Below are 27,428 nucleotides of genomic sequence, written 5' to 3' on the forward strand. Positions count from 1 at the left end.
ACCTGAATGGTCCTTAAATTTTGCACACCAGTGTAGGTACACTAATCTCCCAATGACAACTTATAACGGCGCTTCTTGTCACTTATTTACGACTTGCAAAACAAAACATCTGTTTATACCTATTCTAGTTATTATTTGAAATTTATGATTTCTGGTGGTGGTTGTTTTTTTTTTTTTTTTAATTTGGAGTCTTGAAGTGTCCCAGTTAATGTGCTTCCCGGTTAATCTGATCCTGGTAAATCGAGAGTCTGCTGTATGTAACAAATTTGTAGAAAAGGGTCTGTTTATCTGCATCTATTTGGGTGTTTCTTTATGAATTTGAGTATTCTAATTCTGAATATGAGCTTAGTTTTTACATAGTGTCAATGATTTGCCCAGAAATGAAGGAAAACTAAATATCCAGTACCACTATATCAGATTTATTAACATGTTTAAGTTTTGTATAGAATAGTGTATTAATGCTTGCTGCAAGTAAACAAGCTAAAAAATCTGAAAAAGTAGAAACCCTCCTTAGACCAATGCCATGCAAAAACCAAGCTCAAAAAATTCCTTAAAAATGCACATTTGAAGGTGTCTTTTGTAGTTGGTGTGATAATCCTGAATCGGATAGTCACTCATCACAGCTTCACCTACCTTCCTGACTCTATGGCCTGGTGGAATCTTTTTCCATGCACTTCACTAATGCTGTGCAGATTTTGCCTGAAAGAATCCAGATGAAAATCCAAGTAATGGAGTTTGATTAACATTATGCATACCATCTTGCATAAGTTACATGTCTTTTTCTGTATGTGAAAGACTTGCAGCTGTAATCTAATAAACTCCACTCTTTATTCTTAGATGCAATCCAAATTATCCTGTTTGCTAGATTTTTCATCCATCTGTAGAATTTTGAATTTTTTAGACAAACTGGAATTTGTATATTGGCATCATTATTGTAGCATCTTATATTGTGAAATCCTTCACAATGAGTTGTCCTCATTATACTTCAAATAAATAACACTTTCCCATTAGAGAAGGGCTACTGTTACTTATTTTCAGTTGAGTAACACCACTCAGACAGCACTGTTTCAAAGTTACTTGGCTTCTGAACAGTTAGTGAGTAGGAACCCAGAGGTATAAGGGCTGACAACCCAGTTGATTGAGTTACAATATGAGAGACACCAAAAGGTCTGCCCTAAAATATTATTAGTCTTCTTAGACTAATAATATTTTAGGGCAGAGAGCCTCAAACTATGTAAAATTCAAACTATGACATTAGTTAGTGTGTTTGCATTATTACTACAGACAAACCGACTTTTAGACAAACTGAAGTTTGTACATTGGCATCGTTACTGTAACATCTCATATTATGAAGTCCTTCACAATGAATTATCCTCCTTATACTTCAAATAAGTAACACTTCCCCATTAGAGAAGATTACTGTTACTTTCAGTTGAGTACCACCACTCAGACAGAACTGTTTTGAAGCTAAATAGTGAAAGGCCAAGCAGCTTTGAAACAGTGTTGTCTGAGTGGTGGTCTCAACTGAAAATACGTAACAGTAGTCTTCTATAATGGGGAAGTTTTACTTATTTGAAGTATAAGGAGGGCAACTTGTGAAGGACTTTACAATATCAGATGTTACAATAATGATGTCAATGTATAAACTTTGGTTTGTCTAAAAAATCGAACTATGTAATAATGATGCAATGCATTAACTAATGTCATAGTTTGAGGTTTTCTGCCCTAAAATATTATTAGTCCATAGAATTTTTAAACTTTGATATGCTCACCATACAAAAATAGTAGTAGTCATGATGGATTGTTGGCTCTCTTCACATTTGAGATGCAGCAAAACTCAAACTTATGACTACCACGAAACCACCTGTGATCTTGATCAATCACAGGTATTCCAAAACAGGATTTATATATATTGCAAAATCTGGTGCCAATAATGATGTTATGTTTCACCTGCTTTGGATCTATATAATATCCACAAACATAACATAGTAAGTCTGGGGATAACCTATGCCTTTGTTTGGTGACCAAGGCAAACTGGAAAAATAAAAAAAAAATAAAAAAAATCATTATGTGAATGCTATAGGATCTTATATATCACAGTATTGGTATGCATTTATGTGACACATAAATATGTCACAAAAATATAAAACATTCAACTGCCCAACTACTGAATACTAGAGAAGAATCAATGGAACTGTTGGATTTAGCACAACACAGATATAAGAAACAGCTAAATATAAACATTTTTTTTTGTTACATAGCGTAATAAAACATATCAAGAGTGTGTTAATTATTATTTAAAAGTTTTAATATATGAGGATTAATCAAATGGGAATTTTATTACCTAAATTTAAATTATATGCTGCCATTGGTGTAAATTTAAGGTTTGGTATTAATACTTTTACTAAACAATATAGCACACCAGCTGCTCTACATGGACAGGGCATGCTTCCTATTTTGGATGAAAAATAACCTTAGAATATTTAATCAGCCCTATGGGGCATAGCAGCAGTAACAATAAAGTATTCACAGTGATGAGTGTTCAAGCTAGTAGTTGAGGGCCTCTCTCAAGTAGAAATTCAGTGGCTTGTGGAAAAGGTATACACTGATAACTGTATGTCATGTCCATGAGTGTATAAATGGGCAAACTGTTACTATGAAGGAAGGAAACTTCTGGAGGATGACCCTTGCCCATGACAAGCTCATGCAGTTTTCAGAAAATCAAATGCCTTGGGAAAGCAGCCAGGGGGGGCAACTAATAAAGCTTAATGTGGTGATGTCTTGATGGACATCACGACAGCACATCAACATACCATAATTGATAGTGTGGCCATGAAGATAGATATTAGATACGAGGGTGGTTCAATAAAGAATCGCCCTCACCTACTTCCACGTATTGCAGAGTCATGATATTTTGTGTGTAGCATCATACATATCTCTGTACTAAAGGTGTAAAATTTTAGCCCTGTGTCTTAATTTGTTTTTCTCTTACAGAGCTGAATGTGTGACAAAGTAGCATCATGGACAAAGTTGAATCCAGAGCTGTAATCCGGTATCTGTTCTTGAAGGGGGAAATCTCCTAAAGAAATCCATTAGGAGATGACTGCTGTATATAAGGATGAAACCCCATCCTATGGCATTGTGAAACACTGGCATGGACAGTTTAGGTGTGGTCGGACATCGGTAGAATCTGAGCCCATTCCAGGTCGTCCCCATTCGGCCATTGATGACAGCACAAACAGAAAAGTGGAGTTGTTAATCATGGAAGGTTGCCGGATATCTGTGTGTGAATTGTCCCAGGGGGTGACGATTAGTGTGGGCTCTGCTGAAACAGTCCTTCATGACCAACTCCATTTATGGAAATTGAGTGCAAGGTGGATTCCCTGATTATCGACCGATTTTCCAGAAGGCTGATTGACAACAGAAATCACAAGAGTTGTTAGCCCTGTGCCAAAAAACATGAAGAAGACTTTTTCTCTTGTCTAATCACTCAGGATGAAAGTTGGATACACCATTTTGACCCTGAAAGTAAAAAGCAGTCCATGGAATGGCAACATCATGGTTCCCCCCTCCAAGAAGGCAAAGGTCCAAGCGTCAGCAGGAAAGGTCTTGCTGACAGTGTTTTGGGAAGAGAAAGGAGTAATAATGACTGATTACCTGCCGAAAGGAAGAACAATAACAGGTGCCTATTATGCCAACTTACTCACAAAATTACGGGAGAAAATCAAAACATGTAAGCATGGCCTGCTCTCCAAAGGTTTGAGAATGCTTAAAGATAGTGCCCCAGTTTACACTTCTGAAATTTCAACAACGCAAGCGGCTCAATTATGGATATGAAATACTGCCCCATCCAGCCTACTTACTGGATCTTGCACCATCGGACTTCTTGTTTCCTTTCCTCAAATCATTTCTTCAGGGGACCCAGTTCCCTGATGACGAGACATTCATTTCTGCAACAGAGTCATGGTTCACAGACCAACCTCACCACTTCTACAAAAACAATATCCACAGCCTCATCCATCAATGGGAAAAATGTGTAAATCTGCATGGTGGTTATGTAGAAGAATTAAAATCTGTGCCAAGAGTCAATAGGCTAGCAGCTAGGTCAGGGCGATTCTTTATTGAACCACCCTCGTATGTGTCTTTGGAAGACTACAAAATGATCTAGCAGGACATCAATTCCACATGGAATGAAGTCAAGGAAGCCATCAAACAATGTTGCTCACAGCAACCAAATGCCTTTTATGAGCAGGTATAAAAAATCTAGTGTACATATGGAGTAAGTGCCTAACCTATGATGTTTTTTGTAAAATAAAGTACCAGTTTTTGATAAAAAATAATTCTTGTTCATTTTTTATTTGACTCACACTATTATTTAAAATGGAATGAAATGAATATAATATGAGGGTGAGTACTTTCTCTCTTTTTTATTCTTATATGAAAATGGAATGGTAGGTGTTTTTTTAAAATGAAAATATCTTAAAAACATTCACTTTAAGATAACAGACACATCTACTTGTCTAATGCAGAGAAGCATTATATTTAAGCTGTTTCAAATATTGAAAATAACTTGTGTTTGAAACAATTCCCCTTTTACTAATTTTATTACAATATTGGCCTCATGCAGCTTTTCTATAGAGGTTTCACATTCATGTAGCATAACTTACATTTACAATCAGAAGTTTTCTTCTGGTCTACCACTTGGCTGCTCATTTATATTTGATACATCTGTTCACTGTTCAACACATGGTTGCTGATAGGGCTGCCTGCTGTCTGATGATGGAACTAATAAGTTGAAAAAGTGAAAATGGAACAACAGTCATGGCTTGAGTTTTTTGATGGATTAGCTTAATGGGTGATATTATCTGATTAAAAGTGACATTAGTTACTGTAGGTTGACTACACAGACAGTTGTAATTGTTTTTAAGGAGCCATGCTCGATCACTGTCACTGCAGAGAGAGAGACAACAGCAGTCCTCCTGATGGTTAACTGCAAAGGTTAACACAGAGAAGCATTATATTAATGCTGTTTCAAAACTCTTTTCACAAAAATCACTATATTGGCAACATCAGTAGATAAGTCTGGAATATTATACATTCATACAAGGTTGACAACTGATTACAGATATCGAATGTGGTGAAACAAGTTTACCTGTTTCCAGATATTTGCAAAAGTACTTGTCTTGTGATATTTTTATGTAAAGAATATAATTAACACATTACTGACTTTTGTGTATAATGCGGAGCATTATATTTTTACTTTCATAGTATAGTTTTCTCTGCTGGTTCTCCATGAACCAGGAGTGAAGCCTTTAAACCCAGTTCAGTGGTAGAATTTAGAGGTTTATTGAAACACCATGTTCTTTTGTTTCATTCAATGGGATCTGAGCAGATGAAGCTGTGTTTTAAATATTTTGGGAATTTACATTTGGCTTGCATTTAATTTTTGAATTTCAAATTTCACACTACACTGTTGAGTGTTTCCACTGGCAAAGGAAGACAAAAAAAAAAAAAAAAACATCCTAGAAGGTTTGTAGAATACACTGTTAATATGTTAGTACTTTTTTATTTTATTTTAAAAATTTCTGTATTTTTCAAATGTGTCTAGTTGGAAGCTGTTCGTTTGTTTGTGGGCTTTATGGCACAAGGGCAACATGACCATAATGCGCCTATAGATGGGAGAAGACATGATAATCTCAGAAAGTGTCTTTTTGTTGTTGCTTTCCAAAATCATTTCAAAATTTAAAAAATGCAGTAAAGTGTAAAAACAGAATGCAATCTGTCAACATGGTGCTAAAACACAAAAATACAGTTTAAAAAAATATACCTGTTCTTCAATAACCTGAATTCTCGTTTGCGAGAGGCTTCTTCTGCAAGTTGCTGTGGTGTCTGCAAAGTTTGGATATTAGAAGATGGTGCCATCACAACTCCTTGAGTTAATGGTGTAGCAGATGAGACTGCTGTGGCTCTGATTTGGTAAGCTTGCAAGTCTGCTGCTGACACTGTTACTAAATAATAATTAGAACTGATTTATATAATCAAGTTGTTTCCCTTTGTGAAAGAATGAAAGAATTTGGGTAAAAAAAATCTGCAAATACAGGATCACAAAAGAGAACTCTAACATTTTAAAATTTAATACCTTTAAAATGCAATAACTTGTCTTCTCACTTACATACATGGTTGTTCAAATGAAAATGGGCCAGCAGTCAATGTAAAGGAAATATACATTACATCTCAGATGTAATCCCTGTTGTTGTTGTTCATCCACCTGTCTTTGTGAAACAAGCCTACATAATTCATTCATTGAAGGTGTTGAGATTATTCCCCAACAACTCTGAAGCAATATTTTAGATATCATTTGTGAAGCTGATATTTCAGCACCTTTTTGAAATCACTGAATATGCGGAAGTGAAGGGCAACAAGTTGGGGCTGTATGTAGGGTGCTCAAGCATCTCTTGGCCAAACTGGTTCATCAGACCCATTGCATAATTGATTGTATGTAGCAAATATATTCATTGGATAGGATTATGCCATGTGACAATTTTCCAGAATGCTGATTTTGAGGTTGCATTGTAATGCCAATAGGGTATAACAGTGCAAGACATTAATGGCCATACCATAGTTCAAGAATGCCATATGGATAGGAGCTGTTATGGTCAAAAATGAAAGACAACTCTATCTTTGAGGCCAGTATTGTGGCCTTACAAAAGGCCAAAGGGAAAATGGAAGATGGATTTTTTTTCATTTGTGGGGGTGGAGATGAATATTTTCATTGCATGCTGAAATATTCTGTTTCTGAATGATAACAGCACATTTGGTTACCTGACATAGTAAAGCATTCTCCTCTGAATGACAGCATGTGAGATGTGCTAACGGCAGACCCATTCAGTACATCTTCGTTTGTATGTGAGTCACCTAGAGATCCACTAAAGGTACATCTTTTGCCCACAAGGATACCTGTGCAGCATTGTATGGACTGTCCCAACACTAAGGTCCATCTCCTGGGTGATTGCTTTCATTGTTGTACACCTGTTTTCCTGTATGATGTCTTCCATATGATAGGCAACATCAGCTGTAATAGTGATGTGGGCCTGGCCGGGTTGCTTTTCTGTGATCAATTTCTCACTCTCACAGAACCATTTAGCCCTCTTTACATTACACAGGCCAAAGACAAAGTGGTACTATCTATATACTGCCCATATTAGACAATGTATAGCTGTTGCATCAAAACCTTCCATGGTTAAAAAAAGCTGATTGTTTTATGTTGTTTCCAAGATGCAAGCATCCCAGGAAGAGCAAATGAAATTGCAAATCCCTTGAAATTGCATCGCCAACTGAAAATGTCAATTGACTTGTTTACAAGTTGAATACTCCTGTATTTTTGCTAAACAAAAAAGATGCCCACTCAAAGAGGAATAAATGCTGAAATTATTTGTTTTCTGACAAAATGATGACATTGAAAGAGGAAATGCAACAACTCCAATTACTTTCTTTACAAGACAACATACCTCCTCATTTCAATAACTACATTAATGATGACTAAATCTGTTGGCAGGTATGGGGAATTCATTTTGACCTCATACAATTTTTGTACTTTTGCTCTTTAAAATCAGATGACCCAGTTGTAGCTCAACATCTTTCAAGAAAAGTCTTTTTTGGTTTATTGATTAAAAATTTGAGAACTCTGTTGAAAAGAATTCAAACAATCACCTACACACCTATGAGATTTTGTATACATAACTCAGGGTTACATGTCATGTTTCAAAACCAATAGACTGGAAGGATGATCCAATAATCTGGCTCCAAATTTCAACTTCATACCTTGGATATTTTCACATGGAGATATGTAAACTACATTATATTACTTAAACTAAGAAAATTCACAATTTAGGTCACCGAAGAAAGAGAATCATCACAGCTGTCTCCTGTCTGTCATGCTCAACCATGTTTGAATGGTAGTAAAATATGAGACAGATGTTTGTAGCTCTATGAATGGTTACCACATTAAAGTGTATTCAGTATTTGTCTATATAATATTGGTGTAAATACATCATAGTTTACCCATAAATTTAACTACATAAGTAGTGTAAAGGCATCGTTTGATTATATCTCACATTGTGGCTACCTTCACAACGAGATACCAGGTATTGCATTACTTCGTAACCCATAAGTAGTGCACTACTGCACTATATGGGTAAACTATGGTGTATTTACACCAATATTATATAGTTAATCTCAACCCATAACATATTATGCCTTGTGCATTTAGTCTTCAAAATATTACCATTATCTTCACCATTTGGCATCTCTCATATTGTGGAATTAACTTCGCAACCGTGATGGCATGTCTGCATTATCAGGGTACCTGCCCACCTACCGATGAGTGAGCCAACAAGCTCCAAAATGCATCTGGGTGATGGTGCCCACTGAGAATAAATAACAGCAGTCTCCTCTACTGGAGAAGCATTATTTATTAGAAGTAGTGCAATACCTGGTAACTAGTTGTGAAGGTAGCCACAATATGAGTTATAATCAAACGATGCCTTTACACTACTTATGTAGTTATATTTATGGGTAAACTATGGTGTATTTACAAGACTATATTATATAGTTAATCTCAACCCATAACTTATTATGCCTTGTGCATTTAGTCTTCAAAATTCAATATTTAGTATACTTCTGTTCTCCCCTTCCTTACAGAATTCCTCATGTGTGAACATAGATGCAAAATACTCATTCAGTTTGTCAGCTATCTGAGCAGGATCATCAACATTCGAACCATCAATATCAAGTAGACCAACCTGAATCACCGCCTTCCTTCTAGAGTTTACATAAGTAAAGAAGTCTTTGTTGTTTTTCTTTGCATCCTTTGCCAAGGATTTCTCGTAATCAGCCTTCACTTGCCTAACCTCCTTTGTGACTTGATTACAGACTAACTTATATCTGCCATAGGCTTTTATGTCACCTGATAATTTATATGCATTCCATGCATTTTCTTCTCTGCCAAGAGCCTCATTAGTTCATCTGACATTCATTTAGGACTAAATCTTGAACAGTTTTTCTTAGTTGGTATGAAAAGCCTGGTAGCTTCCATGATTAATTCCTTGAGGCTCCCCATTTATCAAGGTTTAAAATACTAGACTTCTTTCTCAGTGTTCTGGAAAATCTGATCACTAGATAAAAAGATACTTCAAGATATACAAATTATCCTAAAGCTCAACTAGTTAATAAAGTAATGGTAAATAACACACTAATTTCATATTAACATCCAAACATTTAATTTAATATTTGAATATTAAATTTTATGTTAGAAATTTAAAGGATAATAAGATTCAAGTCTAAGTTACAAATGATACCAGCACTTAGCATATACCTTTTATTTGTTAATGATTGTCTCCAGAGAATTGAAGTTTTCCATTAAAAGATGACAAGGGTCTCTCTCTCTAATATTTTGAGACTATTGCTATGAATTACTTGTGTTACAGATAAAAAGCTTTTATTTTATTTATGTTATTTTTCTTAAGAGAAAAATAACATAATTCTATTGACTTGTAAATATTCTGTCTCCCCCAACTGCCAAGAAGTTTTTGTGGTTTTGCCACTTCATCAGTCAGCACTTAACCTCCAAGTGATAACTGAAGATGAGAGATACAAAAAAGGTGTATAAAATAAACATTGTGCTCAATGGCAAGCTGGAGGTTTTCTACTGTAAGAAAAAAAGCATACTTATACACAATAAGAAAAAGCATACTTATACACAATAAGAAAAAGCATACATAATTATTGCTATGTTTATGAGTTAATAAATTTATTTCATTTCATTTACTAGGTAAGTAGTACAGGCAGTTCTCGCTTTACGAGTTCCTGGGTTTATGAGTTTTTTTTCCCAAGTATCAACAAAATCATAAATATGAACATTAATTGCAAAAAATGAATGTTAAACATTCATAAATACTGCATTCCAAACCACATGCATAGCTGTACAATACAGTGTATTCTGCTTTATGATATTAATCAGTTCCAGAGATGCCATCTTATCTTTAAAATACCGTAATGTGAATCCAATAACACATTGTTTTTTTGTAATTCGTTTCAAGATCTCGAAAGTTGAGATTTTCACTGTATAACTAAGCTATTTATCTCTCTAAAATGTCATTTTTAAGGTCACGAGCGTGACCTTAAGGCCATATAAAAGGTCGTGAATGTAAACTGTATTAGTTACCAATTCAAATCATTAAAAATGCACTACACTTTCATTGTTATCATATGTTCCGTTATAAGAATCAATTTTAAACGGCTTTGTGATATTTTTCTAAAGCACATTTCTGGAGGTCACTACCATAAAACAATAAAAACAATTTGCACTTTCTGGTTTATTGGGGTTTTCCGTTACTGCAAGCAATTATAAATGGGTAGTAAACTCAATCTTCTTGCATTTGCAAAAATACCTGGAATTGTGTGGTTTTTTACGTTATTATGGTGAAATGTGTTTCCCCTTTACTGAAATCTTCAATCGTATAAAAAACAAAATTTCAGAATCTTCTCTTCGTTCCTTTTATTTTAAGCTTCGTAAACTTGTCGCTCCATGCGAATCGTGTTAGTTGCAATTTGTGTGTGCCATTATAAAATGCTTATGCATGCAATCGTGAAATTTATAATTAAAAGAGAAGATTATCTTGGAAATAAATGCCTCTTGAAGCATTTCTGAAGAAGACGACTCCTTGTGCAACAAACCAACGAGTGCCAAGCCAATAATTAGTGATCACTGAGTGTGCATTTAGTCGAGGATGATGAAGGATAAACATTCTTTAACATTTGTAAGTTGTAAATAATTACTCTATTATTATAATAATTTGATTTTATGTGCTACATTTTCATTTCTTTCGATAAATCAATCATTGTTTAAACAAACTAATTAGCTAACTAATTTCATTGTTGAGAACTTAACCCCTATTTTAACCTTATGTCTATGAGAAATAAATTCTCGCTTTACGAGTTTTCGCTTTACAAGCACGCGCTAGGAATGACTTAACTTGTAAAGTTGAGAACTACCTGTATTTCTTTAATGTTTAAAGTAAATAAAAATAATTTTTATGTTATAACATTGACATTAGCTATTCTCTGGTCATCATACTTTGATTTTAAACAACCTTTCTCAAGGTCATTTCAAATAAAGGATGCATTTATATATGAGTCATCTTGAAATCTCCAGTTTATCCTGTAATTTCTTACTTGTGTTTCTAACAGTAGACATGGTTTTAATAGATGGAAGTATGAAAATGCCTGAAAAGCAGAGAAAAGTATACCTGCCAGCCACTGTTGTCTGATTTCTGCTTACAAAAACCAAAATTTTCTGAAATTTAACCCAAAAGTTGATGAAACTGAATCGTGATGCATAAATAGCTCTAGAACAGGGATTCTCAGTGGAGTCAATACTGACTCCCCCCTGCAGCAGTCATCATCTTGAAAGAGGGGTTGATACTGACCTGCTGCAGTGGTCAAATGTCTTGAAAGAGGGGTGGATACTTGCCAAATATAAAGAATATAATAATATATGATTTAAAAATGTAACTATGAACATTGACCCTGTTAACTTTCAGTCTTAGCAATTTGGTATATGAATTTTACTGCTAGGTGGCAGAACCATAATCTGGTGAATGGCTATTTCTCACGATACATGTACATTTTGCTGCTAGTAATGACGATTAATGGCTACGAGCAGTCAACCGAAAGATCCGTCATAGTTAAACTCACAGTGTTACCATCTGAACAGTAGGTATATTACATATTTAAGCACTATTGTAAGTTATTTCAAATAATAACATATTACAATTTTGACATAACATAACTTGTAGTTTTCAGGAAGATCCTTATACCATGTCACTCCCAAAAAAAATGCTATCTATATTTGCAAGATTGTTTAACATTGGGATTTATTTCTTTGCCTAGCAATGAATCAATACCGTTATGTCTCTCATGTGAGAAAACTTTTCAGAACAATTCCATGACACCATCAAAGATGAAAGACTATCTAGTAAGGTTGCATCCTTGTGTAAATTAACACTGACAAATGTAAAGTACTGCCTATGGAAAGCAGAAACCCCAGAATAATGTATCAATTGTGTGGTACTACACCGACAGTGGTAGAGAGTGAAAAGGCCCTGGGGGTAATTGTGCAGGCAGATATGAAGTTTTCTGAGCAGTGCAGATGATCTGCAAAAGTAGCTCATGGTGTCTTGTCAATGATATACAGGAATTTTTCTAGCAGGAATAAGGAGATGATTATCCCCTTGTATAAGGAAATGGTCAGGCCACACCTTGAGTACTGTATACAGGTCTGGAGGCTTCATTTTAAGAAGGATGTAGAGCTGTTGGAACGAGTACAGAGAAGGGCAACAAGATTAGTGAATGGAAAGTTTTGCAAATTACAGTGTCTGGAGACTAGGTAACTGCAAGGTGATCTGATTGAGGTGTATAAAGCCTTGAATGATTTGAGCATGCTCAATGCTGATGGGATTCTTCCTCTTGCTCAGAATAATCACCTGAGAGGGCATATATCAAATTGAGGAAAGACAGTTATAGGATAGATGTGCATGTTTGCCTTTAGCCAGCGGGTGGTTGATTGCTGAAACAAACTTCCATCTGTCATTGTAGAAGTTGATAGCTTAAATAGATTCAAGGCAGAACTAGACAAACATTTGGAGCAAGTGGATGGGTGAAATGAGAAGGGTGTGTGTTTTTTTTTGGTTGATGCTATATAGCCTTGCTTTCTTGCATCATGTGCCTTTGCTAATGCTTAAAAAAAAAAAAAAAAAAAAAAAAAAAAAAAAAGAAGGAAAAAGACAAGAATTTTGAATATTTCAAATGTCTTAAAAAGATAAATTTATGAAAAGTTCTACAATGGATTTAAAATTGTTTTAGAAACCTTAAGTTTCTGAAAATGCTGAAGGAGGGTTAAAAGCCTCTTACAATATATCACTCTTAATTGCTAAAGTAGGGTATCTGCACACAGCTGAAACACAACTGACCCAGCCATCAGTATGAGAAATTATAAGCTCTGTCATGAAAATGGTTCCAGATCCAGTGTTTAAAAAAAAAAAATTCACTGAGCAACAACACAGCTGAATGTTGTATTGATGAAATGGCTGAGGATATCCAAAAAACTGAATGGCAAACAACTAAATTTGCTGTACAACTGGAAGAGGAAATATTTGAAACTTTAAGCATCCTTATGGCTTATATGCATTATTATCACCCATGAAAAAGGCAATAACAGAAGAATTTCTTTTTGCTGAATAATTTAAGACATATACAACAGGAGAAATGATTTTTTTTTGTGCTTTCAAAAATATTTACAGGGAAGACAATATTCCTATTACTAATATTCTAGCAATTGCTTCTGATGAAGTACCAGCAATGGTCATCAAATATAGATGGCTTTTAGCATTTTTGAAGAAAAAGATTCCTGATATTAGAATTACATACTGTGGTCTGCACAGATTGCAATTCTAACATCAGCAGCATTTAGTTGCAAAAAACATAACTGAAATACTCCATGACATTCTGCAAGTGAGTATTAAATCAATAAATAAATACAGGCCGAATTCTTGAATATTTGTTTAGTCAATTATATGATCAAAATGATGAAATCTAACAACCAACTGCTTTTACACACAGAGGTATGTTAGTTATCAAAAGAAAATTTTTTACAATATTTGAATGAACTTTTTGATTTTGTAATAGGATTTATTCTTGAAATAATGGAACCACCAGCAATAAAATTAACTGAATCAAAAAAAAAAAAGGATGTGTTTTTCTTATCTCATACATATTCAAAGTTTAATGATATCCAAACAAGACTATGCAGAAGAGATATTAATATTAGAATTAGCATTAGTAGAGGCATATGATGAAAGAAAGCAAGCTTATGCAGCATCAGCCAAGAAAAAAAAAAAAAAAAAAAAAAACCCTCCCATTTCACCCCTCCATTCATTCCAAATGCCTGTCCAGCTCAGCCTTAAATTTATTTAGGCTATCAACTTCCACAACAAAAGATGGAAGTCTGTTCCACCAATCAACCACCCGCTGGTTAAAGGCAAATTTTCACACATCTACAACTGTCTTTCCTCAGTTTGAATCAGTGCCCCCTCAGGTTCTTAACCTGAGCAAGAGGAAGAATCCCATCAAAATTCAGTTTCCCCAAGCCATTCAAGGCCTTATACACCTCGATCAGATCAGGTGCCTACTCACCAGGTGCTGCAATTTGCAGAAATTAAGCCTTTCTTGGTAAGAGCACCCCTTTCTTCCCCTCACCAATCTTGTTGCTCTTCTTTGTACTCTTTCTACATCCTTCCTAAAATGAAGCTTCCAGACCTGCACACAGTACTCTAGGTTTGGCCTGACCATTCCCTTGTATAATAGGATAATCACCTCCCTGTCCCTGCTAGCAAAATTCCTATATATTATTTACGAGACTCCATGACCTGCCCTGGCAGCCCATTTGCACTGCTCAGCGAACTTCATAATTATCTGCACAATTACCCCCAGGTCTTTTTCACTTTCTACTTCCCTCAGTGTAGTACCACACAGTTGGTACGTTTCTCTTCGGTTATTGCTGACCATATCCAGTACTTTGCATTTGTCAATGTTCTTCTGTTGCCACTTTTCAGCCCATTTGCCCAACTTATCTAGATCCAGTTGGAGTAGCATACTATCTTTACTGTTGTTAACAACCCTGCAAACCTTTGTATCATCTGCAAACTTGGATATTAAACCTGATATAACTCCATCAATATCATTGATAAATATACAAAACAACAATGGGCCCAACACCGAACCCCGGGAACTCCACTAATAACATTTGTCCACGAAGAGCAGTGTCCATTGATTACCACTCTCTGTCGTCTCCCACTGAACCATCCCTTTATCCAAAAATAAAGGGATGGTCCATTGTAGCAACTTTTCCTTAATGCCATACTTCTCCAATTTGTATGGCAGTCTTCCATGTGTAACAGTATCAAAAGCTTTCCTTAAATCCAAGTATACGATATCAAAATTATTTTTGGCATTCAGTTCCTTTGTGACCACATCATAGTATCCTATCAAATTAGTCAGACAAGACCTCCCTTTAACAAACCCATGCTGTGTCTTAACTATTACTGCAATCTTGTCTAGATGATTCTGCAATGCTTCTTTAACCAGTGATTCCATTATTTCCCTGGAACACAAGTTAAACTAACAGGTCTTTAGTTACTTGTGTCACATTTTGAACCCCCTTTGTGAATTCTTGATACATTTGCACACCTCCAGTTCATGGGGGCCTCCCGAGTCCAAGGAAGCTCTCATAATTATGGCTAAGGGTTTGCTTACTTCCTTTGCTGCCTCCTTTAATATAACTGGATAGATCCAGTCCACCCCAGGTGCCTTTTTTTATGTTTAACTTCAACAACTTCTCTTCCACTTTGCTTTCAGGTATTATAAAATCACTCAGCTCTGTTAGAGTTTGATAAACTTCTGGCACTCTCCTCATTGAGTAACTCCTCATGTGTGAATGTAGATGCAAAATACTCCTTCAGTTTATCAGCTACCTTAGCATGATCATCAATAGTCAATACCCATATATGTTAAGTGGTTCAATCTGACTCATCCCTTTCCTTCTAGAGTTTATATAAGTAAAGAACTCTTTACTGTTTTTCTTTGCATCCTTTTTCAAGGATTTCTCGTAATCTGCCTTCACCTGCCTAATCTCCTTTGTGACTTGATTACAGACTAGTTTATATGTGCCATAGGCTTCTGTGTCACATGTTAATTTACATGCATGCCATACATTTTTCTTCTCTGCCACGAGTCTCATTAGTTCATTTGACATCCATTTAGGCCTAAACCTTGAACAGTATTTCTTAATTGGAATGAAAAGCCTAGTAGCCTCCACAATTAAGTTCCTGACGGCTTCCCATTTAGAATTCAACGTTGGTAACATCATCAGTTGATCCACTGTACAGAATTTAAAAATGGTCTAAGACCCCTGTAGTCAGCTTTACGAAAGCAAAAGCCCTTCCCTTTAGCCTTGATGGTAGTTACATCTTTAAGTAATTCCCACATCAGTACATTGTGATCACTGTCACCCAGTGGTTCCTTTATCTGCAAATTCTTAATGCATGAATAATCACTGCTGATAATCAGATCAAGAGTATTACTCCCTCTGGTTGTGTCTCGAACATGTTGCTGTAGAAAACGGTCCCCCAATAAATCCACAAAAGGCTTGCTAGTGTGTGCGTGACCAACCCACAAGTTCTAGTCAATATCCCGGAAATTAAAATTCCCCATTATAAGACACTCTAATTTACTGGCCCACTCTATTTCTCTGCACAATTGCTCATTATACTCATAAGATTCATTAGGCCTATAACACACACCTACTCTAATTTTTAATTTCCCAGTGCTTATGACACACAAAACAGACTCAACATTGCATTGTCCACCAAAATCAATTGGATGCACTTTCTTAGATTTTATGTTTCTTAACTAACGGCACTGCTTATGTCTGTGTGACACCACATCTCTGATAGCCCAACAATATCTGCCTCTGATGTCTTGAGTAGCACTTCAAGCTCATTAAATTTATTAACTATAATTAGCTACAATATATTGTTATTGTTATACTTAGCCATATGGTGCAAGGAAGCCTAAGGCTTTTGCTGTACCAGTCACAAAAAAATTTGTGAGTTACCCTGAGAAGGGGGGAGGGAGAACAAGAGTTAGAAGTAGCAGGTAATCACCAAGAAAGAGAAGAATGATGATATCCAGCTCAGGATCCTGGATGTGCTATGCCCATACTCACCAGATATGAGCCCCTCGGGTTGATATAATTCAATTTCAGACAATTATTCTTGGGTTTCGATCCAAAATGGACTTCTATCCATTTTAAACCAAAAAGATTTTTGCTACTTTGCTAACTTGTCATGCCTGTCAATTATCGAAAAAGATACAATTTTAGATGATGATTTGCTTTGTATACATTGTATTTGAAGAAATTGAAAGAGGATTTTAATATTTCATTTCAAGATCTTCATGATATTGTACCAGACTGAATTCTACAACTATTTGAGTGTGTTATGTCTCAAGTTGAATTTATTTTAGAAGAGGTAATTGAAATGGCAGAAGATATGGAGGCCAGATCCGTATTCCAAAATAAAGAGTATGCTTTCAATTGGAACAATGAAGATACATGAAATAAAAATCCTAAATTACAAACTACGGCAGAACTGCTTTGTTAATTTTTTCCAAGTTCTTATCTAATGGAAGCTGGAGTCAGCCATATTAATAATTTACTGAGAAAAACAAGACATAGGCTGACCATATCATGGGACCTAAGGATCAAATTATGTAATTTTATTCTGGATACGGCACAGCTTAATGGAAACCATCAGTCAGAACTGACTACTCATTAACTAAAATAGCAGTAAAAATCAAATAATAATTTTTACTGCGTGTTTTATTATGAAACTAAATTGGTAATTAATCATGAACTGATTGTTCGTGATCACTTACCAATTTAGTTCGTAATAAAAAACACAGTAAAATTATTACTACTTACTTATTTGCCTATTCATGAACTGATTGTTACTTACTTAAGTATTATAATTATTTTATATTTTTTAATAAATAATTAATTATTTTTAACAGATTTTTCTTATAATCCATGCATTAAAATTAAAATGTGTGTACTGTTTGGATGAGTGAAAAATGCATTTTTTAACGGGGTCAGCAGGTAAAAAAAGGTTGGAACCCTCTGCTCTAGAGGATGCTATTATGCAAATAAAAAGTGACAAGTTTTTTTTTACTCTATATATTTTTAAATTCTGACATGATTTTGGACAACAATTTCAGACAAATGTGAAAACAGTTAAACAAAATAACAATAAATTAATATTTAAAAGTACTTATGTACAAAGTTTCCATTTTTACAAAATTTTCAAAATAAATATGGCGATTATTTTTAGTAGATCACGCATTTCTTTCTTGGAAAGTTAAACTCCGAAAATTTTGCATTCTTAACTCTTTGAGGAGTGAGTTTTCCAAATGCACATGGGAATGAGCTTTTAGAGAGCAATGGGCTCTGTAAAACTCATTACACAGAGCCTATTCACAGTGAGCAGTACTACCATCACCTACAGTGAGTGGTCAGAGAGAAAACTGGATACTAAATTACAAAAAATAGTTGGCAAACCATAAGATGGAAGCTTATTTAGAAGACCTTTATGCCAAATATAATCAAAAGCATTTGAAATGTCAAGGGCAACTGCTTGAGTTTCACCAATCTTTTCCGTTGAATTTGTCCATAGATGGGTAACATAAGCCAGAATATATCACCAGTGGACTGACACTGGCAGAATCTATATTGGCAATCATTGACCAGATGGAAGGTTTTTAGATAGTTGGCAGTTAACTGATTTCTCCATTACTTTAGAAAGATTAGAAGAAATTGCAATGGGATGAAAACTGGATGGGAGGGATTTGTCACCCTTTTTAGGAACTGGCTGTATATGAGCAAATTTCCAAGCAGAAGGAAAAACACCTCTGGAATAAGAAAGTGAAAAAAGGCAACAGAGAACAATTGTAAGTTCAGGAGCACAGGTTTTGAGAACAAGTGGAGAAATACCATAAGGATCTGCAGCTTTCTTAGCACCAAGATTCATCAAAATCCTTTTGACAGAAGACTACAGGAAACATTGAATGGAGTGTACTGGGAATGGTGGGAGGCGATTTACCAAGATCATTAATATACAAGTTGGAAGAAAAATAGGATGCTAGCAGGTCAGCTTTATCCTTAGCTGAAGGGGCAATAGAACCATCTGGTTTTGACAGAAGTGGGAACAGAAATGGGCAACAGTTGCGGCCAATAGCTTGGCTACCATTTGGACAAGAAACAAGTTTTCTCCTCTTAGCCTGGTCGAAATCTATTTGGACTGATTAATAATTGATTTACAATTGTTGTAAGCTTTGGTTAAGGCAGAAAATGAAACTGAAGATTTGGAAACAAGCCAATTATGATGTGCAACATTCTTCTATTGGACGGCCATAGCATATTTATTGGAAAACCAAGTTTAGATAAAAGATGAGATTTTAAGGTGGACTGTGGAATGAAGGATTCCATCCCTACAAAAATAATTTCACTGACGCAATCTGAGCAAATATTAAATTTATTTGTGAAATGAATGAGGAAGTGTTTGGGAGATTTAGATCTATTCACAGATAAGTTTGTTCTATCAGTTTGACAATTCATGATGTATTCAGTAGTAAGAAAAGGTGGGAGGGCATGCTATATGAAGTAATGAAATTTTTAGATATAGCATACACATGGTCAGAATATACCCAGCTCCTTGACTTGAATACTTGAATAACATGGCCTTGACAATTCCCCCCCCCCGGTATACATACTACTCAGACTCCCTTCAGTCACTATCTGGCAGAGTAGAGGCAGCAAGATTATACACTAACTGATCCAGAAGCCTCCTAAAGAGTTACCAATAGGTTCAGTCCAGGTACTAACTAGTGGCCAGCCTGTGAACACCATTTTAGAGCTGTACCCTCGAAATGTAAGGAATATTGTATCTCATCACGATGTCCATCATAATCTCAAAAAAATATCAATCATACTGCATGATAGAAGCAATGGGGGTGGGTTTACTGGATCTTTATTATCATTATTAGCCATGTGGTGCAAAGAAGCCTTTAGTTTTGAGGCTTTAGTTGCACTAGCCAAAAAAAAAAAAAAATTGGAGTTACCCTGAGAGAGAGAGAGAGTCAGAAGCAGAAGGGAATCACCAAGAAAGAGAAGAATGATGATTGATGATATCCAGCATAGAACCTTGGGTGTGCCAAGCCCATACTCACCAGATGTGAGCCCCTTGTGTTGGAGACTAAACATGGGCTTCATCACTTCAAAAGCAAATTGGTGGTATTGCACTAGTTGATGGGGGTCATCTACCATCTAGTAAACATGCCTGGACTGGCTTGGAAGAAATGAATAGAAATACAGATTTTAATTTAGAAGAGTAGAGCCCACATTCATGACTTAAATACCCACACACATGGAGATAAATAAATAAATCCTTTATTGTACAGAAATATACACTGTTCTGCCACTTTATTAGGTACACTCCTGCTGTGCACACAAATGGTTTGTCCCACATGTTGCAAGTCACACAACCACAGTTGTGGATATGAATGCAGCAGAACAACCTTTCTAGTATCAGTTAAGCGTACAAACCGTAGCAAGAATGGGGAAAAGGAGTGATCTAACGGACTTCGAACGTGGCATGGTAGTAAGTGCAAGATGTGCTGAACAAAGCATCTCTGAAACGGCAGTTCTCCTGAATTTTTCATGCACCACAGTTTCAAGGGTGTATTGAGAATGGTGCAAAAAACATCCTCTCAACGGCACTCCTGTGGAAGAAAATTGCTTGTTGATGAGAGAGGTCAGAGGAGGATGGCTAGAATTGTGCAAGCAAACAGATGGGCCAGAATGTTGCACATCACATCAGAATACAACCTTGGTGCGCAGAACAATATAGCGCAACAGACCACTAGTAGTTGCATTTTTTCGCAAATGGGCTACAAGAGCCGACGGCCACATCGCGTACCTTTGTTATCAATGAAGAACAAGAGAGCATGCCTCTTGTGGGCACAGCAACACCAGCACTGGACTATCGAGGATTGGAAAACAGTTGCTTGGTCTGACGAGTCGAAGTTCCTGGTGCATCATGTTGATAGAAGGCTCAGAATTTGGTGAAAACAACATGAATCCATGGACCAGTCATGTCTGATGACTACTGTGCAAGGTTGTGGGGCAGTGTTATGATGTGGAGAATGTTTTCTTGGCACATGTTGAGTCCATTTATACCCATAGATTCACGTCTGAATCCCACAACCTACCTAAACATCGTTGCTGACCAAGTGCATCCATTCATGTTGACAGTTTATCCTCAGTCAGATGGTTACCAGCGCATTATCCTGCTGGAATTACTTCCAGCAGGATAATGCACCGGTGCACAAAGCCCAAATCACTATGGAATGGTTCCAGGAACATGACAATGACTTTTCTTTGCTGCAGTGGCCCACTCAGTCCGCAGATCTCAATCCTATTGAACATCTTTGGGATGAGCTGGAAAGGGCTGTTGGCTGCAGGCCAACACCTCCATCGAATCTCAAGGAACTGCATGACACACTCGTGTTTGCATGGTATTCCATTCCTCACATTTTCAGCATCTTGTTCAATCCATGCCTAGATGAATTTAGGCTGTTTTGAAGGCTAAAGGAGGCTCAACATGCTACTAGGTAGGTTTACCTAATAAAATGGCAGCACAGTGTATAGCATTAGCTGTATGGTGCAAGGAAGCCCTGGGCTTTTGTTGCACTGGCCGAAAAAAAAAAATAATAATAAATAAATAAATAAAAATTAACCAACTGTTGGCTCTCTTCTCATATAGGTATCTAATCCAGCTGAGCTTGAATTTCTGCAAGCTGTCAGCCTCAACCACTTATGGAGGCAACATATCCCTAAAATTAACAACTCATGGTTGAAACTTCTTGCAATTCATTTAACCTCCTCCCACAAACCCCTCGACGTGGGCACCTGTATGTGGTGAGGGGACCTCCCAGTGATGCTGCTGGTTTTCCAGATTAGCATCACTGGGATCTAACGCCCATACCTTGGTTCCAGGGTTACATCATTGGAATCTGGAATGTGCAGCCGTGCGCCGCGACCTGTGGATTTCGGAAAGGGGGGATCCTAGTGGTTGAGGGGCCCAGCCTTAATACACCACTTTGGCCCCTGCTTCGACAAGACGGGAGGTCCCGGACCGGCCCGACTGGGATCAATCGGCGGGTGGTTTTTTACTGCTAGGGTCAACTGCATTCCAATAAGTCTCCCTCCCTATGGTCCTGGGACAGGATAAAGACTTATTGGTAACGTGGGTATGGTGCTCCTAAGTGAACTCGGCATCCCGTTCATGTACACAGTACCTGCTAGTTCACGAGTGGGCGTCCCCTCCATGGTGGGTGAGGTACTTAGGCATCAGACACTTTCTCTTTACTCTTATGAATAATTTAAATCCAATTTCTTCTGGGGGCCCCAACAAGGCCCCTACCTAATCGATCAGATGAGGGGTGAGAGCAATTCTGCAAAAAGAGCCAGAACTGAGGATAAAACACCATCTATAACACCGCTTTTCCTCATTCTCCATTCTACCGGAGAGCAGTCAATTGGGAAGATGTCACCCTTCTTTATCCAGAAAGGATTAGAAGGGTTGGCAGGATCACCAAAATCCGTAAAACAGCTGCGTTCTGGCGATATTTTAATCGAAGCTTCAAGTACAAAGCAAGCAGAAAGAATCCTGAATGCGACATCCATAGGGGGAATACCGATCAGTGTAACACCCCACAAAACTTTGAACTCTTCACGAGGTGTCATTTCAGAGTGGGATCTTCTTCATGTCTCTGAAGAAGAGATCTGCTCTGAACTAAAAGACCAAGGAGTGATGGCTGTCAAGATAATATCAATGTGGAAGGATGGGAATCTTGTCCCTACCCGAGTTCTCATCATAACATTTAACACCCCACGGCCTCCAAGTTCCATCAAGGCAGGCTACTTAAACTGCCCAGTGAGGCTTTACATCCAAAACCCAATGAGGTGTTTTAAATGCCAAAAATACGGCCACTCACAAACGGCTTGTCGTGGTAACCCTGCCTGTGCTCGATGTGGTTCGAAAGATCACGAGAGCAAGGAATGTTCAGCTTCCAAACCGATCTGTATAAATTGTCAAGGAGAGCACCCTGCCTACTCCAAAGCATGCCAGCGGTGGAAGGATGAGAAAGAGATCCAAAAACTAAAAACAGAGCTGAATATCTCCTACCCAGAGGCTAGAAAACGCATGCAACCAATAAATAGCAGGAAGCCTTCATATGCCCAGATTTCTGCGAAGTGCACTATCGGTACGCAAACTGAGATGACTGTACCACCAAGAGAGTCATTCACTCCGATTGCACACTATTTATTGAGTTCACAAAAACCCACCAAAAAAACGCAGTCAGCTGCCACTCCTATATCCGTACCTCCTAGTGCTCCACCACTACCAAAACCAAGTGGTAAAGAGCCAACAGTAATAACAGAAACAATGGATGTCGAACACAAGGAGGTACCGGATGAATCAGTCTTGGAACTCTTTGCGGAGGAAGAAATGGACACGGGACAGCGTCCATTCTTCCCAAAAAAAGATAAATCCAAGACTGACAAAAGTAAGCCCTCAGCACCTCGGATTAAATCCGAGGTGCTGAGGGCTTACTTTTGGACTTACTTTCAACCTGATGGACCCACCAAGCCTAAATAATGGCTAAATTCCTACAGTGGAATTGTCGTGGATTGTGGCGAAATACTGATGACATCAAGGCCCTCCTGCAAAAGCACGAGCCAGTTTGCTTTTGCTTGCAGGAGACTTATCTAAAGGCAAAAGATGATCCCACCATGCATAACATCACAATTTTTCGTAAGGATAGAATTGCGGATGGTCCTGCTCACGGAGGAGTGGCTATCCTTGTGAACAACCAGACCCCAGTTCAGCTCTTGCTAATTACAACTAGCATAGAGGCTGTTGCAATTCGCCTTACAGTGGGATTTTTATTAACTGTCTGTTCTATTTATTTGCCACCTGGGACTGACATCTCCCAGGAAGAGCTTGATGATCTTGTAATGCAGTTGCCTCCCCCTTTCTTACTTTCGGGGATTTTAATGGACATAACACCCTGTAGGGTAGTGCTACCATCAATGGAAGGGGACGAGTCATAGAGCGTATGCTAAATGACAATGACTTTTCCCTTCTAAATACTGGAACAAACACCTTCTTCCACATGCCTACCCGTACTTTTTCTGCCATTGATCTCTCTATCTGCTCCCCTTCTCTACTCCCTTCTTTCACTTGGGAAGTGGATGAGAACCCATACGGAAGTGATCACTTCCCTGTGATAACCTTGTTACACAGAGGGAGACCATGTCTTCCTTTCAGGTTACCATGGCAGAAGATTGATCAGGCTGACTGGCCTGCATTCCAACATCAGGCAAATTTTGACCTAAGTACAGTCAGTCAGGAGCCTATCAATGATGTAGTAACGTACATCACAGAAATCATTGTCCAAGCAGCTGCGAATGCTGTTCCAAAAACATCTGTCCGGTTTCCATCTGTCCATTTCCCAAACCTTGGTGGAATTCCCAATGCACAGCAGCAAAAAAGGCTCAAAACAAAGCGTGGGGGATATTCCGCAGATATCCTACCACGACCAATCTTATAGCCTTTAAACGAGCACGAGCGAAAGCACGCTACATCCGTCGTCAGAGTCAAAAGGAATCGTGGATCAATTTTACTTCATCAATTACTCAGTCCACTAGTACTAAGTTGGTCTGGAATAAAATCCGGAAAATGAAGGGAAAATATACATCCCACGCTTCTTCAATCCTAGATTATAATCGATGTACTATTGCAGATCCAACTGCAATAGCCAATTCTCTTGGGGGAAAATTCTCTAACATCTCTGCAACGTCATCGTATTCCCCAGAGTTCCTGGTCCTGAAAAATAAAATCGAAAAATAGGCACTTCATTTTAAGTCTAAGAGCCTTTTTCCCTACAACGAGGCTTACTATACAGGAACTGAAAAGAGCCCTCACTCTTTCCAAAGCAAGTGCTGTTGGACCAGATGGCATCCATTATGAAATGATTAAGCATCTTTCAACAAAATCTATGGATTATCTGCTCCTTCTATATAACAGAATCTTTATTGAAGGGCAGTTTCCGGATTCCTGGCGCAAGTCAACCATTCTTGCCTTTGCTAAGCCAGGAAAGGATCCAAAAGTCACTAGAAATTATCGTCCTATTGCTCTGACTAGCTGTTTGTGCAAAATCCTGGAGAGAATGGTTAATTCTCGTTTAATCTGGTATTTAGAATCAAATGACCTTCTCTCCAACATCCAGTGCGGCTTCCGAAGGAATCGGTCCACTTTGGACCATCTTATTAGATTGGAAACATCCATCCGGGATGCTTTCCTAAAACGCGAACACTTGGTGTCAGTGTTCTTTGACATGGAGAAAGCGTATGACACAACTTGGAGATTTGGCATCTTAAAAGATCTGCATAGCCTTGGTCTTAGGGGGCAACTCCCCATTTTTATTAAAAACTTTTTAGCCAATCGATCTTTCCTAGTTCATGTGGGATCCTCACTCTCTCGTTCCTTTAGCCAAGAGGAGGGAGTTTGTTTGTTTGTTTGTTTAGATTTTATTGGCTCATTAGCATCTAAGGCTATAATGCGCCAAGACCAGGTAATATATAAAAATTTAAAAATTTATCCTTTCAGTGACCTAAGTAATTAGGTCACCATGTCCAGATATATAATAAAAGCTTATCAATAAAAGAAATAACAATAACGAATAAATTTTAAATATGTGTAAAAACCTTTATTGATTTAAAAAAGCTAAAAACAGCAGACACATCATTGTCAGATAAAACCTGACTGAGTGTATACGGCTCAGTCAGATGGTTAAAAGCGGTAAAACGGATATTGCTAAAATCTGGACATTCAATTAAAAGGTGTCTGATCGATACAATTGTGCCACAGGACACACACATAGGAGGGTCATCAGCCCTCAAAGAGGAGGGAGTACCACAGGGATCAGTTTTAAGTGTCACGCTTTTCGCCATCAAAGTAAATTCCATCACAGAACAACTTCCTCCAACTGTAAACAGTGCCCTCTATGTTGATGACTTTAGCATATTTTGTCAGTCACGCAACATGAGGGTTATCGAAAGACAACTGCAAAAAGCCATTAACCGCCTTAATTTCTGGGCACTTGCTAATGGCTTCAGGTTCTCACCGGAGAAGACCATTTGCATACACTTTTGTCGTAAGTGTAATCTTCATCCTGAACCTGAACTAAGGCTCGGACAAAATGCTATTCCAGTAGCGGTGGACACAAAATTTTTGGGACTCGTATTTGATAAAAAGTTGATCTTTCTGGATCACATCCGTCAACTCCGCACAAAGTGCACAAGAGGGCTGAATATTCTGCGCTCTCTTTCCTCTACATCTTGCACCCTACTATGCATCTACCTAGGATCCTAGGTAGATGCATAGGATCGATGCACCCTAGGATCGATGCACCCTACTACGCATCTACCGTGCACTTGTATGATCCAGACTAGATTACGAGTCCCTGGTATACAATTCGGCCAGAGACAGTGTACTTCGTTAGCTGGATCCTGTCCATCATCTGGCTCTCCGTACCGCTATTGGAGCATATCGAACATCTCCAGTCCAGAGCTTATACATCGAAGGAAACGAACCGCCGTTATCGCTTCGACGTAAGCAGTTGTCTCAAACTATGCTTTAAAACTGAAATCCCTGCCAGACCATCCTAAGTGGCTATCCGTTTTTGAGCCACGATGGGAAAAATTGTACAACACCCGTAAGACTGGTGTTGTACAACAGACCTTTTGGTATTCGTCTCCAAGAGCTACTCAAAGAACTTAATATCAAGGTAGACAAGGTTGCCCAAACACCAAAGCAACCCCTCCCACCCTGGCATGCTCATGACTTGTCCCTTAGAAATTGGGGTAAGTCAGACACTTCATCGTCTGTCTACCTGCAGCTTTATTCAGCACACCGAGCTGAACATTCTGACTTCGCATCAGTTTACACAGACGGCTCAAAGTCGGAATCATATGTGGGATCTGCTGCTGTCTTTACAGACAGCACTACATCGGAGCAGATTCCCTCTGAATGCAGCATTTTTACTGCAGAGCTGCACGCTATAGAGTTAGCCTTGGATCACATTAGTGAATGCCAATACCAACGGTTCATTTTATATTCCGACTCTCTCAGTGTGTTACAGGCTTTAATAACTGTGAGATCTAATTCTCATCCAGTTCTGTCTTGCATTCAGCAGAAGATTCACTTCCTCCATGAACGTGAATATGATATCCGCTTCTGCTGGATTCCCAGCCACATTGGGATTAGGGGAAATGATTTGGCTGACACCGCAGCCAAATCAGCAATTCCCAATAATAATTGGTGCCTGTCAGTCCCCTATACAGACTACAGGCAAATAATACACCAAAAGATACATTCCCAATGGCAGGATTCGTGGAATAGACAGACTGGGAATAAACTATATCGTATAAAGCCTGTAATTGAACCGTGGCAGTCTAGTCTGCGCAGGAATCATAAGGAGGAAGTTGTTCTTGCCCGGATCCGCATAGGACATAGTCATCTGACTCATTCTTTTTTGCTGAGGGCTGATGACCCTCTTGATGACAATTTTAACAATCAGACACATTTTAGTTGACTGTCCAGATTTTAGCAATATCCGTTTTACCGCTTTTA

At 37.8% G+C, this 27,428-nt stretch overlaps 1 protein-coding gene across 4 annotated transcripts in view; it reads right to left on the reverse strand.

Annotated features, from left to right (window-relative positions):
* The window catches only part of LOC150079340 (cyclic AMP-dependent transcription factor ATF-1-like), a 190,484-nt gene that overhangs the window by 19,583 nt on the left and 143,473 nt on the right, over positions 1-27,428 (reverse strand). For all 4 annotated transcript variants that reach the window (XM_090382634.1, XM_090382635.1, XM_090382636.1 and 1 more), the window contains one exon: positions 5,828-6,008. In XM_090382634.1, the coding sequence (XP_090238760.1) occupies positions 5,828-6,008 (181 nt within the window). The remainder of the gene's footprint in view (positions 1-5,827; positions 6,009-27,428) is intronic.

The sequence above is a fragment of the Mastigoproctus giganteus genome, chromosome 10, assembly GCF_048544385.1.
Source record: "Mastigoproctus giganteus isolate SK-2022 chromosome 10, ASM4854438v1, whole genome shotgun sequence".
Classification (NCBI taxonomy): Eukaryota; Metazoa; Arthropoda; class Arachnida; order Uropygi; family Thelyphonidae; genus Mastigoproctus; species Mastigoproctus giganteus.